Source organism: Rhinolophus ferrumequinum, chromosome 23 (assembly GCF_004115265.2).
Source record: "Rhinolophus ferrumequinum isolate MPI-CBG mRhiFer1 chromosome 23, mRhiFer1_v1.p, whole genome shotgun sequence".
Taxonomy (NCBI): Eukaryota; Metazoa; Chordata; class Mammalia; order Chiroptera; family Rhinolophidae; genus Rhinolophus; species Rhinolophus ferrumequinum.
This window is the reverse complement of record NC_046306.1, coordinates 21,577,851-21,596,503: the sequence shown is the minus strand read 5'-3', so window position 1 is coordinate 21,596,503 and position 18,653 is coordinate 21,577,851. Positions and strand designations below refer to the sequence as shown.

The 18,653-nt window shown below is 48.8% G+C and overlaps 1 protein-coding gene across 1 annotated transcript; it reads left to right on the top strand.

Annotated features, from left to right (window-relative positions):
* Positions 1 to 1,510: 1,510 nt before the first annotated feature.
* Positions 1,511 to 17,999, top strand: LOC117016113 (vomeromodulin-like). Its single transcript, XM_033095208.1, has 15 exons — positions 1,511 to 1,573; positions 3,644 to 3,901; positions 6,433 to 6,895; positions 7,218 to 7,319; positions 8,459 to 8,614; positions 9,552 to 9,630; positions 9,993 to 10,050; positions 10,796 to 10,866; positions 12,176 to 12,313; positions 13,180 to 13,302; positions 13,610 to 13,677; positions 13,966 to 13,996; positions 15,634 to 15,694; positions 16,456 to 16,535; positions 17,810 to 17,999. Exons 2-15 carry the CDS (start codon positions 3,658 to 3,660, stop codon positions 17,831 to 17,833), a joined length of 1,698 nt encoding a protein of 565 aa, XP_032951099.1. The 5' UTR covers positions 1,511 to 1,573; positions 3,644 to 3,657; the 3' UTR covers positions 17,834 to 17,999.
* Positions 18,000 to 18,653: the final 654 nt, after the last annotated feature.

Here is an 18,653-nt window from a genome sequence, read left to right as displayed (position 1 = left end):
AGGAGAACCGCACTGGGTTGGAGAGAGCTAGGCAGCTTACATGCTGAGCCTCCTGAAGGCGGGGTCCCACCATATCTCCCTCACGTCGGGTGAGCAGAAGCAGCATGACCACCCTCTTAGTAAAAACCATCTCCTTCTCCCACACTCCTGCTTTGTAAAGCTGTGAGAACACCACACAGCAAGATCATGACAGGCGTATAAAATCATAAAACTTCCAGCGCTAGGAACTGAACAGATGACTTCGGAATATCCTGGTCTTAAATAGGGGAAAGCCTGAGGCCCAGAGAATAGGCTCTAGAATTTGGGGAGCCATTCAATAAGTGACAGCTGAGAGAAAGTCTGGTATAGAGATTGAAATTTCTAAAATACAAATTAAAAAGATGGCACACATGTGAAACCAAGTCTCATTCCACAGGCAATCAGGAATAAGAAAGAGGGCTGAGCACACTTTCTAACAACCATGATTAAAACACCCAGGCATGGGGCTGGCCCGGTGGCTCAGACTGTTAGAGCTTCATGCTCCAAACTCCAAAGGCTGCCAGTTCGATTCCCACATGGGCCAGTAGGCTCTCAACCACAAGGTTGCCAGTTCGATTCCTCGACTCCCGCAAGGGATGGTGGGCTGTGCCCCTTGCAACTAGCAAGGCAAATGGACCTGGAGCTGAGCTGCGCCCTCCACAAGTAAGACTGAAAGTTCAACAACTTGAAGCTGAAGGGCATCCTACACAACTAAGATTGAAAGGACAACAACTTGACTTGGAAAAAAGTCCTGGAAGTACACACTGTTCCTCAATAATGTCCTGTTCCCATTCCCCAATAATCCCCAATAAAGTCTTTAAAAAAACAAAACAAAAAAACCCAGACCTGCATTCGTGCTCTCGCCCATTTGACACTGTACTTTCCAATCCTCCTGCACTTCCCTCTATCACTTGACTCCTGAATCTGTGCATGTTTGGATACTTCATATCACACGCATCTGATATAAAATGTCACTTCAAAGAGAGGACATCCCTAAACACCTGTCCAAAGGGACTCCATGCTTCTCTCTCACCCCACCTTAGTGTTACTCATCAGTGCAGAATGCCCACTATGAACAGGGCACAGCGCTGGCACCTTAAAAGGCTCTCAGAGGCTTGGCACCTGCAGCCTCACAGTGGCACCTGCAGCCTCACAGTGGCACCTGCAGCCTCACAGATTCTGCTCCTCTGCCATTCACAGCACTCACATGGCTCAAAGATAACAGGCCTGTACAGGTTTAAGATACGGAGAGGACAGACACGTGCCCTGGCTTCCCCCCTATGGAAAATTCCAGGCACCCTGAACGTCTCTCAGAAAGACACTGAACAAATGTCACAGCCATTAGCAGGTGCTGACCTTGGAAACCAGCCTGTGTCACACCACCTTTATCAGCACACTTGAATGCGTCCCTTCAGGTCTGATCACTTTCCTTAGAGACACTGGTCTATAAAAGTGGGACGCAGCTTGCACTCTGACAGTTCCGAGGAAGAGCAGGAAGAGAGGCAGCTTCCAAAAAGATTCGCCCGTCAACACAGACCCATCGACACTGCACAAGGTAAGAACTCGCTGAAGCAAACTCACAAAAGAACAGGTCGAAATGCGGAGCTCAAAACAAGCATAGGACAGTTCATCAAGGGACGGAAAATTAGGGTTTTGCCTTTAGAATCGCTTCACACATGCACCTCCCCTGTTGAAACGCACAGCACGCTGCCAGAGCACAATAAGTGTTACAATTGCCAGTTACGCAACTGCTTTTATAAATAGAAAACGAACATTTGTAGCTTGGATTCTCCAAGGGCCCCAACAAGATAATGTCTAACGATATTGCCATCAAATCAGTCACAGGCACAGAGGCAGAGAGAGCACATTAGTTTTCCTCACAGGACACTTACATGTCATCTGAGACACTAAATGCAATTTCTCACAGATGAGGGTAACAGAAGAAAAATAATAGAAATGTGATGATTTTCTTTTCATAAAGCCTAATATATTCAGTTTATTCAGTGTGAAGAATTGTCATTGGTTTCCGATTTTGTTCTTCCCAACATTTCTGCAATGGTGGCTCCTCTCATGGTCTTGGTAAATGGCAGGCAGCTGATCTGGACAGTGCCCACCGACCCATGGCAAGAACAAAGGCCGACAAGCCTGCTTTTATAAAACTCGTCTGGGGAAGATGGGCAAACAGAGAGGAACTCCAGAGTTCACTTGCTTCACTGAGGGAAAATGCTCTAAGACACAACGCTCCATGTTACCCAAAATGTTAGAGACAGAAAGACTTAGAGAATCGTGAAAAGGGAGGAACCTGACAGCAGAAAAGGAAGTGCTCTCCACTGAGTCACACAGCTGAGCTCAGAGTCAAAGGGGGCCTTCCTGCCTGGGTATGAACCCAGCTCTCTGCCTGCTTGCTGGGGCTGAGGCTCCTCAGCTGCAAAGGGGCTAATGATATTATGTAGGGCTTGGGTCTGCCGGGAGGAGTGTATGAGAGGTCGCACAGGGAAGTACACTAACCAGTACGAACACTGACCAGCGCTCCAGAAGTAGCCATGTGTGGAAACTTCCCGACTCACAGAATAGAGCTGAGACTTACACAATTTACACAATCACATCAGCTATGGCTTCTCGGCCGCAGCCAACAGGAAGAGGCCATGTGGCCTCTGGTCAGGTGGACCATCCAGTGCACTGCATACAGACAGGGCCACAGAACGGGGTGACCTGGTCAATTCAATCATTGACTCCACACACAGGGTGTCCGCTTTGCACCGACTATTAATACAGTAGTGGAAACGATTGATGCCGGTCGGACCAGGCCAGCGCTCCCCCGGAATCTGAGAACGGGCCTAAAAGGACAGAGTAGCCCTGAGACGGTCATGCCCACAGGGAAATTACTCTGACCTCTGCACACTGACTTAAAATGCCAGGCAGCCCAATGACCAAAGGGGTGGAGGATGCCAGGCCTGAGCCTGGGTGATCAGATGGTAGCCCCGACCAGGCAAAACTACCAGCGGGGGGCTCAACAACGGGCACAGATGAGCACCACTGCAGCTCTGTACCCCGAGTTTCACCACCTCAACGTGAGGACCCATAGGCCATTCCTCCCAGGGTTGTGCAGAACTTAAAGCAGCTGATATACTCCACAAAGGGACTGGCACGGGGTAAGCTCACGCCAACAAGGGCACTGCTATATATGAGCTGGCCAGAAGCAGGCAGAGACCTTGACCACCACAGGACACCTAACAATGGTAGTTGGATCGTTCAAATCTCTCCAATTCCCCAGATGGTGACTCACACCGCTCCAAGGATGTTGAGTCAGGAATTCTGGCAGGCAGATGGGACCCTACAGGTAAGGCCTACAGTCAGCGCATGGCCTGCACTCAAAGGGTGCCACCAGCCCACAGACACCTTTATGCAAAGGTGAAAAAGAGGTGAAACACAGGTCCTTCCTCCAGACTTTGACTACCATGCTCTGTAACCTTGTCTCATGAATACGCTATGCAGGCCAGAATATCTGCAATGAGAATGGCACCCTCCTTCAAACCTAGGATCTTGTATGTACATCCAATAGAGACCTACTGGCAGCCCTACAGTCCATTTGAAATGTGGTGTCTGACGAAGCCCTCCTTTGCAGATATCGGTGCCGAGATGCGAACCTTCTGGGCCCTGGCCACCATACTGGCCCTCCAGGTGGAAGCACTTGACCTGCTGAACACTCCTCCAGTGCTGGAACAACTTCCTGTTGGTAAACTACCAGTCAGACGCAGAAATGTCTACAACCACCCAGTAGTTCGAAGAGCCCCCCGTGCCACAGAAAACCTACCTCAGCCTCAAAAGAGCGGTTGTTACCCTATGGCAAGATACTTCATGTCTGGTGACAAACTCCGTGACTGTAAGTAAGAACTGTTTCCCCTGTACACCTTTGACTTCCCACCTCCTCACACTTGCTTCTCATTGCCAAAGTCAAGGCTAGATCTGCTTTCTGAACAAGTGGTTCTCAAAGAGGAGTTGGTATTGGAATCACCTCGGGAGCTAGTTAACAAACCAGCTGCCTGGGCCCCACTCCCACACATTCCGGTGCAGCAGGACCACAAAGCACCAGAAAACCCGGTCTCTAGTAATAGCCAAGACGATGCTGAGGCTGCTTGTCCACGGACCACACATTGGGTACGCTGGTCAAAGCAACCCCGCAGAAGGGAGCTCGCGGGTCCAGCAACCTCTCTGCTTACTTGCCTTTCATGTGTCTCTTATCACCGGTCCACTGTGCCAGGAGACCGCACGGCGTCTCACTTTAGGCACCTGTGAGTGTCTGGGCCCCGAGCTCATCCCAGACACCCACGGGTGCTTAAAGCATCAACCTGGTGGACCAGGAGCCACAGAATAATAAATCCAAGTCCACCTCTAACCCTCTTGATCAGATTCGTGCTGTCCAAGCTCCCTTCTCAGTCCTTCCCTGAGTCTCAGCTTCCTCCTCAAGGAGATCTGGAATTCTGTCCTCCACCATCTCCCAGGCCTAAGGGCAGAGGAGTTAGGTCTTGTAAGTCTTGGCAGAGAAGTGACTCCCTATGGGCAACAAAAAGGGAACAGACCCATCAGCAAACAAAGGCCAGCAGGAAAGGCCTCAGAGCTCCCCTTAAAGTCATTCTGCAGCCATGGCCTAGGTCTGCCTCCAGGATGACAGGACAGGTGACAGAGGGTCACTCGGCGCCTGCCTAGTGACCACACTGCCCAGCCCCACAGCACACCCACCACGTTTAACCTCTTCTGGAACATGTGTTCCACTCTTCTATCCATCCCGCCTATTACAAAACACTTCAAATATACAGAGAAGTTCAGACACTGGTACTACAGACAGCTGTGTACCCATCAAGCAGTGATTTGGTGGTGGTGGCAGTTTATTTCATCGTCAGACATAAAAACCGAAAACATATCTACAGCAAACACCTTTGTACCGAACATCTAGAATAAAAACTAATACCCAGCCATGGGGCTGAAGGCCCCTAGACTCCTACAGCGCTGCATATCCCTTCCCCTTCCTCTCTGCCTCGCCTCCAGAGGACGCCTCTGGCCTGAGTGTTTCTCCCTTGCCATTTATTTCTATTTTATGACATGGCCACTCCTTTCTAAAAGGTGGCCTGTTTACATTCTCTCTCATACTTTTATGTTTCATCCACATTGTAATGAGAAGTGTGTGTCCATTTGTTTTCACTGTGATAGTCAACCTGATGAATCCTGCATGATTTCCACATCTATCAGTGTTCTGCCTGCCCAGCTGCGTGCTACTCTGAGCAGTGCTGACTCAACACTCTTGTGCGGGTCTCCAGGTTCACATGTGCAACAGATTCCCTGGGGCATAAGCCAGGGAGGGGGGTGCGTCCTCACCGCCCTCCACAGCAAAGGCTCCCAGCGCACAGAGTCCTGCATGGGGAGAAGCAGCAAGGCTCCAAAAGTGGTGACTCAACAGCTCAACAGGGGCTGGAACTAGCGGACTTTTCCTCCTGCTGCTCTCCTGGGCCAGGGATGTTGTCCACGGTCCAATTCACTTCTCGGCTGAGGCAGCCAAGGTGGACCACCATCCACAGGTGACAGCTCTTCTTCTGAGCTCCTCCCTCAGGACGTCAAGAGCGCCATGATAGGCTAGGACCCTGTGACGGCACAGCTCTGCTACCTGGCCTTCAGCCTCCTTCCCGCCCCCATCCCCATCTTCTGGGGTTCCACTTCTCTGGACTTGCTTCTCTCCAGTGTGGGGTAAAGCCCTGCTGAGCACCTTCTGTACCCGGATGATAACACTGCTGCAGGAACACAAGAGCTGATGTAGTTCTAGTAGAGGCCACTTGTCAAAGGTGACCAGTCCTCCCAAGGACCCACGAGGGGAAAATGAGGCCAGAGAAGGGAAGGGACTGGCACAGAATCAAACGGACAGAGAACACGAAAGCCCAGATATGTCAGCTCCTCCACCATATCCAGCAGCTGCCTTCTGCCCTGCTCTGCACTTAAAACGCCAATCGCTCTCTTCCTCCTGACCAATGAGCTATGCTGCAGGGCCTGTCACACACCCCTGGACAGGTGCAGAGGCTCAGACTCACCCTTCAAAGGGCACGGTCTAGACTATATTATATTCTCAGCTACTGGGCTCAAAAGCTAACCGAGGTCCTTTCATTCCATGCCCAAGTCACATACTCAACACCAGGCTGGTCAGGGAGATGTAAATAAGGGTTAACTCTTAACAGGGGACAGGTATGTTTCTGTAAAGCCAGGCTGTCTTCAGCGTTGACAAAAGCAGGGATTCCTATTTTCAGGAGGCACGATATACAGTGCCTATTGGCTCCACAATTCCACGGTGCCGGCTCTCCAGCTGGGAAGGTTCCTCTGGCTGGACCAGCTGGGCAGCTACCCAAGGAACGTGTCTCTTGTACTTTTCAGATCTAAATGCCACCGTGCCCCCACAGATCGAGAAGATGCTAATGTGTGCAGAGGTGGATCTGGCCGGTCTGCTTGGGACAGTGCTGGAGACAGTGACCGACTTGGACCTGCTGTCTTTGTTAGACATCACTTCCTCCCTCGATATCCTCGGCGATGGTGGCCTTGGTGGTGTCCTGAGCAAGGGGAGTAGCAGCAAGTCCTCAAAGGAAGCCACTGGTGTCAGTAACCTGCTACCCCAGGGCCAAGGGATCCTGAACAGCATAACATCCAATGGTGGACAGGGCCCTGACGACAACGCTTCTCGTGGCTCCAGTCTCCTCCAGCCCCTGAGCGCCGTGGGCAAGAAAGTCGGCGAGCTCGTAGAGTCCACCAAGGGCGTGCTGGAGAGTGTGGTGCCAGCTGGCACCACGGATGGGCTCTTAGGCGGGCTGGGAAATATTGATCTGAACGATCTCCTGATAGGGTAAGTGCTTCCTGACCCTAAGGTTTGGCATCAGAGAAAGCTGTTGCTGGGGAGCGCCAAAGTTCAACCGCCCACAATCGCATGCAAAGGGACCACCGTGTTTTCACAAAGTAGTATTCCAGCTCTGTGCTGAAACGCTGCCCTTTCGGGGGAAATGGGAACAAGACTTCTTGAGTTTAAAGAACTGGGCGGGTAAAGGGACTGGGGAGTCCAGGAGATGGATGGGTTGGGAGGTTGGTAATTGGCTGCTTCAGAGGCATTTCTCTGCTGCCCAGGCTGTTTCCTTGAGCCAGGACTGACCCTGGATGCTGTCACTTTGCAGATTAGAGGTTCAAAAAGCAACTGTGCAGAACATGAAGTTGACCATGACCGGTGATGGGATCCTCATCCACGCCACGACTACCGCCTTCGTAGCTGGAAAAGGGTGAGCCTGTCTCCAAATCAGTCACCTGTGTGGGCCTGGACCAGGCCCTTAATATCCAGTGACCCGTGCCAGGCAGAGACAAGACAGAGTAAGGCAGGATGTGTCAGGATGGCCAAATTAGGCAGCAGGCACAGATGCCCTTCTCCTCCAGCCCAGAGGAACAGGCGGGACAATGACTCATCCACAAACCGTGTAAGCAAAGCCAGAAAGCCAGATTCCATGAAATATGCACATTATACACATGGCCCGTGGAGAGAGAAACCACACAGAATGCATCTTGTACTGTGGGCACTGGTGTTACGGGAAATGAACCTTCCCAATAATCTGGACCCTCCGAGGAGAATCAGCCCACTCTTTACAAACACTGTCCTGGGCAGTGGAGGGAGGCAGAGATGAGTAACTGCCCTCAGGAAGCCACAAATTTAAGCACGCATGCATGCACACGTTCATTCATCCACCTAACAGGTAGTTAGTGAAAACCACCCATGGCCGAGCTCCACCAGGGGCTTCCCTCAGACAGTCTGAACGCCCTGAAGCCTCCTGACAGCCTCCTCAGGAGAGCAGTCCTGTCTCAAGACTGAGAACTCAGATGAGACTAGCAAACCGGTTAGAAGCCTTACTCAGAGTCACACAGCTGAAATACAGCAGGGATAGGACTTGAATCCAGGCATTTTGCCTCCAGAGCCCATGTTTGTGACCAGTACAATCAGCAGCGTCACAAAGAGACTTTGTCCTCTGCAGAACATCCAACCTTAACAAGGCCATGCTCTGGCAAACGGGGGGTTTTCTTATGCTATCACACCCACAACAGACAGCTGGAGGTCCTGGGCACAAAGGTGAACCTGTAATGGGCATGTAGTTCTCGTCGACCTGGTGCCACCAACAAAAGACAACTTCCTCTGAAGCCTGGTCAGGAGAGTGAGTTTCCAATGTGTATGGAATTCCTCCCTCCCATGAGCCAGGCTCTGAATCCACCAGGGCACCATCAACCTTGGGGCACGCTCACTGGAAAGCACCACGCTTTCCCTCTCTCCAATAACCTGGACAGATACCTGAGGCTGACTCACAAAGTACCTATCGCACTGGCGAGCAACCTCTTGCAGCCAGGTCTGGTTTCACCTGTATCTTGCTCTCCACAGCCTGCTAGGAGCTGTACTCAGCATACTGGGATTTCAAGTGAATTCGGATGTGACTCTGAAAATTGGAATTTCCACAAACAACGCCCAATGCGTCAACCTCCAAGTCCAGGACAAGGACATCAGGGTCAAGGAAGTGAACCTCCAACTGGTGAAGGCGTACGTGAGACCATTCTTCTCGTTTTCTGCATCAGCTTGCCTGTGTGCCAGAATGTCCCCACTGGTACACAGGGATACCCTCCGAGATGAGCGCAGCCAACCCAGTGGTCTGAATGATCAAGAAACTGAGGCCCAGGGAGGGGTCTCTGCTTGGGAACGGCCCAGTGTGTTTCAGAACAGCCTTCCTTCGCCTGTCTGCATGCTGCTCGCTAAGCATACTTTTGTATTTTGTTCTAGGTTTTTGCATAAGCAATATGCATTCCCCAGGATCAAAATTCAAAAGATACAAAAAGCCGTAGACTGAGTCTCCCTCCCACCCATGTACACCAGCTGGCTTATTATTCTCCCTGGAAGTAACCAATGAATCTAGTCCCTTCGGTTGGTTTCTAGAGATATTACTTGCATATGCATATGCAAATTTGCATGTACGAATACACATACAGAAACGGGCGGATATATGTACTCTTGTCTGCAGTCCTATTATTTCACATAGAAAAAATTGCTTGGTATCTGTTGCATCAGTATGTAAATAGCTTCTTCTTATTTTAAAGCTGCCCAATACTGCATTATGAAGAAGTAGTACAAGTTATTTAATAGTCCTTATCAAAGAATAGTATTTTGTCCAATTATTGACTTTTGTGCCCTACTTCGATTAGGAAGGTCCCAGACAAGTCTGATGACCAAAGTGCATGGTATCTGAAGGGTAAATTCCTCCGTGTGGGGTTGCTGGGTCAGATGCCTGCGTTAGTCATTTTCCCAGGTATCCTTGCATCTTCCTTAATGACTAAAACTGAAGGTGAAAGGCGTCAGGTGTTTAAAAAATTTAAGCAGCAGGACATCACTGAAGCTGTATCATCAATGGATGGGTTATTGTCAATGTCTGGGCAAAATCCGGAAATGCAAGAATAACACGGCTCTCCACACGATTCTTCCCCAGGGTCACAGATGCTTTGCCTCTCTCTCTGCCCTTAGATGACATCGTTTCTGAAGTGTTGACGGTTGACATGAATGAGAATGTAAGTCACAGGACGGGCGGGGGCGGGGGGTGCACCACCACAGAAGTCGACATATCTTTGGGGGGAGGAGAGGAAGAAGCCCTTTCCTCAGATAGGGCCTGACGCTGGGAGAGACCTGGGAAGGAGACTTCAGCCTTCAGAAGTCCGGAAACTAGGGGAAGCAGCAGCCCCTCTGAGCCGAAAGACACCAGCAGCAGGATAGCAGAATGCCTCAGGCTGGCGGGAGGGAGGAGAGGAGTTCTGCTAAAATGAAGGCCGGGAAATAGGACGGGGAGAAGGGAAGGAGCACAGGGAAGGAGAAGAGGAGGTGGATGGGCCCGCTGCCATTTCCTCCGCAAAGCTAACTCGTGCTTAATTCACAGATAAAAAAATCAAAATCATGTGACATTGATCTCAGTGATTTCAACGAATGCAAGAGCTGTGAGTACAAACACCGCGCCCTCGGGGGCTGCCCAGGTCAATGGAGGGAGATAGTTACGCCTCCTTTGGGACCCGTTGGGTGACACACAGAAGAGGATGGGGCTTGAGCTGCAACACTGTGCACCTCCAAGTGCCCAACAAACTCCCCTCGCCACACTCAGGGCAGAAAATGTGCCAACTCACCTGCCTCTCCAAATCACTGTGACTCATTATGCAGGACCTCACAGGACAAAGCCCCTTAGGAGTTCGGTGGTAACTCCCAGTGCCAACTGTTTTACAAAGTGCACACGTGCGTGGATCCTGAGCAAGGAGGAGTCCCAGGTCCTCTCACCAGGGAGGTGGAGAAGCAGAAATTCCCTCCAATGTCCCCAAACATATCCGGGAGACAGGGATGATAGGCCTTGGTGGGACAGCCACCGTGAGGGCCAGAGCAGGAGATTGGTGACATCTCCCAAGTCCCAGAGTAGAAGAAACAGAGCCTGGCCAGCAAGGCTTTTCCTACCCCTGGATGTTCTGGCACATCAGGGACAGAGCTGAGTCCTCATGTCACCCTCCTAGCAGCCTTCTCACAGATGCATGAAAAGAAGCCAGTGTGGCACCAGCTTTCTGCCTGGGATGGAGGGAAAGAGAGGGGGCCACACTGGTCCTCCCTTTGGAGGGCAGAGCGGGCAGAGAACCCAGGGCACAACACCCATCAGGAGTCTGTAGGGATCGCTTCATGCTCTCCCTCTCTTCTCACCTGCAGCTACTGGCTTGTTCAAGTACCACATTAAAAGTTTCCGGACATCTGCACAAGGTCTTTCAATCCTCTATTGCGTAAGTGCTCATTATTCTTATGACAAAATTCTGTCAGAAGCCAGAGAACCTCCCCGAACTCACAAAATAGAGTCAATTACATGACAAACCAGCCTTCCTCCCTTCTCAGATCCCAAGGCTGGGGTGACTCTCCCAGGCTTCCACCCCAACACCTGAGCACCTGCCATGTTTTCCCTTCCATTTAAGTCCAATTTACAATCCTGAGAAGCTTTCCAACAACGACAACCACTTTTTGACCAGTAGGATGTGGCCAACACAGGTCTAGACATTCGATGGAAAATACGCAAGAAAACAAACAGGACTACCTCACTCCTCCCATCCATCCCAGCCCCCAGGGAATGCAAAACGTAGGCCATGATGAGTACTGAAGAAATGGAAGGTTTTGGGACGCACTTAATAAGTCCCACTTGCGGGAATCCATCTGCACAAACATCCTAAGTGCACGTATATTTAAGGACAAAGAAACACAGGTGTTAACACTGAGAAAAGGGAGGGGAAAAAAGGAAGGAACAAAAAGAAAATAACTCACCCAAGCACGAGATCATTAGAAATTTTTCAAAAATTGCAATGGTATATAGAAATGCTTATGAAAGTGCTATTGACTTTTTTAAGTAAAATAAAAGTGATATTAGGTATGACAACAAAAAAGGAGAAATATCAGTGAGGATGAACGTGAAAAACAAATAGCAGGAGACCTCCCCAGCCTCTGTGGTGGGGGACTGTGGGTAGTCATGGGGTTTGTGGAGACCGGAGAGCAGAAGCCCCCTGTGAAGGAGGAAGCACTGCTCCTTCTTCCTCTGATTAGCCGCGATCCAGTGAGGCTCAGGTCCCCAGTCTGCTGACTTCTCAAGAGACGCCACAAATCCTCATTTTTCAGGGGAATCCCCCAACTTAAGTGTTGCTTCAAGTAAGGTGTGTATGTGTATGCATTTGTGTGTACAAATGAACTCATAGTTCCCACCTTTTTAAACAAGTTCTCCCAACCTGGAAGGACCTCCCGGTCAAGCTCAAGGGCCATCTTGTCCATGAAACCTTTTCATAGATATTCTGGCCTCCATTGAATAATTGTTCTTCCTTCCCATGCATTTTACCCTCTGCTTATAAAATTCAAACTCCACATGGCAGGAAATTTGAAAAGTTCAGAGAAGTGTGAATCCGTCTTCCCTTCTTCATAGACATAGACGCTCATCCACTGCAGCGCTCACACGGGGCCACCTCAGTGCGCAGCGTCTCAGCCGGGCCTCCAAAGGCACTGAACTCGATGTTAGCGTCACATGCTGACAGGATTTTTCTATTTTTCTCCCCCTAGGCCTTTTTTAAGGAAACAGTCCCGATGCCTGGAAGACCCCTTCCTCCAATTCCTAAAAATGCCAACGTCTCCATAACTCTATCCCGCACGATGGTCAGGGCAGTCGTCATTCACAGCGCCAAGCAGAGCTCCATCCAGGTAAGTGTCCTCCCGTGGGCCCTGGGACCACGCTCCTCCTTGCTTTAGCCTAGTCTGTCAACCTCGAAGAGTGACAAGCAGAAATGCAAGTGGGTCCCGGAACATTCTTCCAGAGACAAATGTGAGGAAACGGGATACACATTTTTGTTTACTGGCCATGTGTGTAGGTCCATGTTTCCATCGGGGAAAGCAGAGAACAAGGGCATCGGAGGACAAGTGTCTTCTGACTGCCTTCTAGGTGCCAGGTACAAGCCAGTTGTCTTTACATAATTAATGACATTTCATCCTCACAACAGATGTGGGAAGTAGGGATTCTTATTCCCATTTTACAGATGACCAAACGGAGACAAGCAACTTACCAACAGTCACACAGCATGAGCAAGGGACTGGGTTTTTCTACTGTGAGGTATTCATTTGTTCCCAGTAGTAGCAGGTATAGTAGCAGTAGTTATAACAACATAATAATCACTGAGTACTGTGTGCCAGGCTCTGTGTCGAGCAATGTACAATGTTTCCTTAACAGAGTGTCCCAAAATGGTTAATCAAGTACAGAGCTGTCTGCCACTAGAGGATAGAAAGAAACGGGCTTTAAATTGGATGAGAATAGAAAAGTAAAAGTTTACCTGTTATATGCACCACTGTCCTTCGGAGCAAGGAAATGAGATAAACAGCAAGGTCTGGAATTAGACCTTGTCTGTGTGGTTCTATCAGCCATGCCAGCACCCAGCTAGGGGAACAGCCCATACTGCAGGATCAAGAAATATTTGAATAAATGAATTGAATGATGTGTGGATATCTCATAATGCAACATTGTGCAGTCCTTCATCCTCTCCTCTCCACACTAAACGATGATTTCTTTATAACAGATGAATAACCTGGATGTACAATTCGCCAGAATAGTCTACTCCAGCCAGCCAGACAACAAAGTCCAAAACACTTATTGGGTTAACGTGACTAAGGATGGGGAGAGCTTTGCCACAGGAAAAACGGTGAGGTCTGAGTAACAAACAAATCAGGGTTTAGTTGGGAGGAGGAACTAGTAGGATCAAAGGTTACGTGGGGAAAAGTGTGTTCGATAAGGGGGAGCTACTACCACAACCCTGAGGGACGAAGTCCTGGGTGACCCTAAGACAAGGGACACCAACCAGGCTGGTGGACTCAGCCGCCAGGGGAGAAGAGATAAACAGGGTGTCTAGTTCTGATCTGTGACCTGTTGGTCATATCACACTGTGAGACATGCACCGAGTAGCCTGGTCAACGTGTTGTTTTTAACTCGTTTGTTTTCTATTACTGCAGAATATAATCATCTCCTATACGTGCAAGATTTTAAAAGGCAAACTGCAAACAGACATCAAGATTGAGAGGTACTGTCTGTACTACAAACTCCTCTTGACAGCTGTCAGTATAGAACCTGATTAAGTCACATGAGAAGATAATGAACAAAGGCCCTTGGGAAACACTTGGATAGTTACAGGGAACTCAGAACAAAGCTTTACGTACACACTGCACTCACCTTAACGTTGCTCTTTCTCTGTTTGACATTTTATAAGTGACTTTAATAAGTAACTGAGCTAATACCTAAACTCTATTTTAGAATCAGTTAACATTTTTCATTTGAAAATAATTTTTCCTTGTACTTTCCTTCCCGACAGCTTTGAACACAGCATGACACCCCCTGACGCTGTAAGTTGATTAGATTTTCAAAACTATTTATTTATGATACGCGAGAAGTTATTTTAAACCGAAACACTCAGCGACACAGTGCCTCTGGAAAGGAAAAGGTCACACAGACTAGACTAGATCACAGACGCAATGTGGCACAGACCTGCAAGCGCCAAACCTAGGCCCTCTCGGGGAACTCCTAAAAGCAGATCCCCAAGCCCATGGCTGCAGTCCCACATTCAGTCAATAACCTGAACGAAGGCCTGAAGTCTGTGTTTTCCTAATGCCATGGCTGATTCTGATGGACCAGGAAGTCTTGGGGACCAGAAAGGGTAAAAAGATGATCCAGACTCTAGTCTTGCCTCAGCTCATGGGAGTCGCTCACCTCCATACCCGTCTCCCACGGCCTCACCGTCCCCATCAGAGGTTTTCAACCCGCATTCTACGGAGCAAGCACATGGGTCACCAGAGGAGAACCTGGGAGATAGGGAAGTGGGGAGCGGGAGGGTAGCATGCAGGGACCTGACTCCAGGCACAGAGCTGGAAACTCACAGAAGGGTCACCAACCAGCCCCACATGGAACCTGTGACATTGCACATGCTCATACCTTCATCCTGCAAACATTTAGTGAGTACCCCTGTGTGCCTGGCTCTAAAAATATAACTCCCTGACTCCAGGAGTGACCCTCTAGTTTAAGTGGAGAGACAGAGATTAAAACAATAAATAAGCTAAATCGGTAAGAGATTGATTGACACGTTGGTGGGGGCAGACGGTGGGCAGCCAGAGGTGAACAACCTCATGACTGGATGAACTGTCTGTGTCCCGTTTGTCAGCCCGGAGATAAGGGAGAGTCAGTCAAGAGGCAGAATGTGGGAGTCACTGCAAACCGAGAGTTCCTTCACCTCATCTTTACCAGGGAGCTATGGGACATGCCAGGCTCTGTGCAGCGGAAGGAACACAGAAGGCCTGGTCTCTGACCTCCTGTAACTAACTACCCGACAGGGACACAGACACGTACGCAAACAGCTGTCAACTGAAGAAGACAGAGTAGAGGAGGACCACCTGGGAGGAAAAGTGGGTTCACTGAGAAAATGTTGCGTGCACTCAGCCTCGAAGGAGGCGCAGGAGTTTCCCGCAGACCCAAAGTGTGCACCAGGGGGAAGGGACAGATGTGAGAAGGGTAGTCGGCAGCATGGAATCAGAGGCCTGATGAGGGGAGGAATGCAAAGGAAGGAAGGAAACAGAGCACCGGCAGGGAGGACCACATCCAGGAGGAACGTGGATGGGACACCACGGAGGACGCATTCAGCAACATCAACCCCCCACCCGTTACTGAGTTCTGTGTTGTCCTGACAGTGTGCCGCTGTGTAGCTGTGCCGACAAGTGTCTGAAACGTAACCAGTACCCGATAAACCTCTGTTGGGAGCCACTTAAGGAACTCAAACCTGCTGAAGGCCCTTTGAAAATCTCCAAAGAATCAGAGGCCTGAGAGATAGGCTGAGATCCACCTCCCTATATAACCTTGTCCAGTAACAGACTTCTTCCACTAGAAAAAAACCCCCCGTATCCAAAGGCACCAAGTCTGCTTCCCCTGACGTGAGGACTAGCTGGGGGACTAGGAGATATACTGATGAAAATGTTCCTCCCATGTCTTCTAGATTGATGAGGTGCAAGAGGTGATGTCTGCAGTTGTGAAGAAATTCCTGTCTAACATTATTGGTATGTGGCATTAGTAATGTGAACGCCTAGAAGAGTCAGTGTCACAAGAAATGTACAGGGGTGTGAAGCCACACCGCAGAATGTGTCATGGCAGCGAGCACAGTATCATCTGATCACCGTCTGGATCAAGAAACCACTTCTTTGTTTTCAGATAGGGACGTCCATCTTGAGATGGCAAAACCTGAAAACCAAGTCAAAATGTCTGTTCTACAGGTCCAAATGAAATCCAGCCCCGTAGGTATTTTTAGAACAAGGGCATCATGCCACTTAGAGGAGAGGCGGACCACGGTCACCTAGTCATGCAGATACCTAGGGAAATTCAAAAGCCTGAGGTCATAACCCTTAGGACCATCAAGAGATGACAGTGCCAAATGCCATCTTTATCTATGATGACCTCTAATGGGGTTCCATATTGTGCAAATGGTACCAAAACAGCAGAGCCTACTTCTTCTGGTTTTAATGGAGTGAGGGCAGACACAAGCATATCTGTTGGCATCGATTCTTTGTGCACAGAATACCCACCAGGTTTCCAGTTAGTTCTGGGGTCTCTTCTGATCCTTGCAAACTCACCCTCACACACACACAAAAGACTGAGAGAGACAATGCCTTAATTCAAGTATCTCCACTGAATGGGCAGAGGGAGTCTCCCCTAGAGCTATACGCTGCCCCAGAGATCCCTCTGGTTGACTGTAGCTAACACAACCCAGCCCCGTCATTGTTTCCTTCAACTTATATCATAAGATGACTCTTTTTCATTTCAGAATTTTTCAATCAAGTGAATATTCCACCGGGAGTAACCTCAAGTTCTCTAAATAATGCCGAGGTTAAACTGCTTAAATCGGTAAGAGAGAAATACAAATATTTCCCTTTTGCACTAAAACCCACACTGCACTTCGATCTTCAGAATACTAAATGGGGCCAGCTCCCTGGCTCCCGGCGGCCCTAACAGCTCCACCCCATGTCCCTACTCTTTCCTGGGCAGACACACTACGTACTGTCCCTTTCAACACCATACAACTCCTAACACTGACACACTCTTGGTCATATATAACCAAATAATCTGTCTACTGTCTCCAGGAGAGCTCTCAGACTTCTTTAAATATGCCTCAATCATTTCTTTGGAAACATCTCCACTCTCTGGACTCCACCACTTTGGACTCATCCACAGTGTTGCTTTATGTCTGCTGGAACCTCTCGTTCTCTGCCACTCTGACACGAATATCCCCCTTCTTCCCATCTACCTAACCTATACCCAAAGGAAATGTGAAAGAGAACTTGCTTCCTGATAAACAGTTAAAAGGATGGGATTTTTATATTAATTTTTCACCAGGAAAATGATGAGGATGAAGCTAGGGATGATAAATAAGAGTAAAGAAGTTTAAAATCTCTATCACCCTTAAATGGCCCATTCTTGATAAACATGCTTAATGAGTACATTTGACCAGGCAAATATCAACTTCCTTCATGTTGGCTCAAACCTCAGAAGTGGTACATTCCCGTTTTTACTTAACCCCAAATCTATCTGTGGCCAGATCAAGTACTAGAGCGGAGACTGTGATAAAATCAGCGTTTCATTCAGTGTTGGTTTTCTACCTCCTGCTCTTACACTCCATAGCTCTGAGTGGCCTTGGACAGGTCACTTAGCCTCCCCAAGTCAGCCTGAGTCAAGAGATTGGATCAGATGAATGCCACCTGTCTTTCAGCTACAGGTGACAGAAAGTATAACACAACCGGATTAGGAAACAACAACAACATTGTATGGAGGTACTGAACATCCAGACAAGGTGTTAGGTTCGGCAGTGGCTTGATTCAAGGCCCAATGATGACACCAGAATCCGTCTCTTGCCTCTACACTTCTCGGTGGGATCTATTTTGGCTGTACATGGAGGCCCCAATCACTAGGGGCTTGACCATCCATTTCTTTCTGGAACTGCTCAAATGACAATCACCCAGGAGTAAACCCTGGGGCTCCCACTGGCCTGACTGGTTCCACGTCCCCATCCTTGATGCAAGCGCTCTGGTCAGGGAGATGGAGTGCACCGGCTGGCTCGGTCTGTGCCTGCAGCCAGCTTATGTGCTTAAGAGTGTAATTAGTTATGTTTTATCTCCCCACAGAATGAACTGCAGGCAGCAAAATAAACCCAGCACACGTGATGCCAGAGAACTTTCAGGATGACAGCACTCCGAAACTTCTCTGAAAAAATACTGAGCCAAGGACATCCTTATGATTAAGGAGCCAAGTAGAATAGTGCTCTGAACATGCCAACTGTCCTTTGGAATTTCACCAACGTTATTTTGAATTAACAAAGGCACGAAAAGCGAGACTAGGGACTTTTGGCATTCTGTAATCATCTCTTTAATAATGAACCTATTTTCATGCAGCAAATGACTCAGTTGTCTTCAATTCCTACAAATAAGAGTTTGGTCGTATGTTTATGATTAGTAAAAGCACTACATATTAGATATAAAAATTAGTAATATGAATGATGAGGCAACAAAACCCAAGATTAATTTATCTAGTGCACTAAGGGACAATCATGACAATGATTAAGACTTCCCTTCCCATATCTCTGCCCTCCCCTCTCCGACTCCAAATGATTTCTTTTCCTAATGGCCCAACATGAAAATCACAAGGGGCTAGAATCCAACATCCCCGTCATCACATTAAACATCGAGAGGCACTGGCCAGTGCTAAAAGCTGGATGGAACAGAGCGGGTCAGAGCCTGGTAGTACCATAAACGCTGTGCCCATGTCTCAGGATTCTGCTCAGTGCACGAAGCAATGCACAAAATAACACATATTGTACAATTCATCTTACATAAAATATCGAGAATAGCTAAATCCATAGAAACAGAATGCCATACAAAGTGGTGATTGTCAGGAGTAAGGAGGAGAAATTGCTTAATAGGTATGGGGTTTTATTCGGAGTGATGGAAGGAAATATTTTGGAACAAGGTA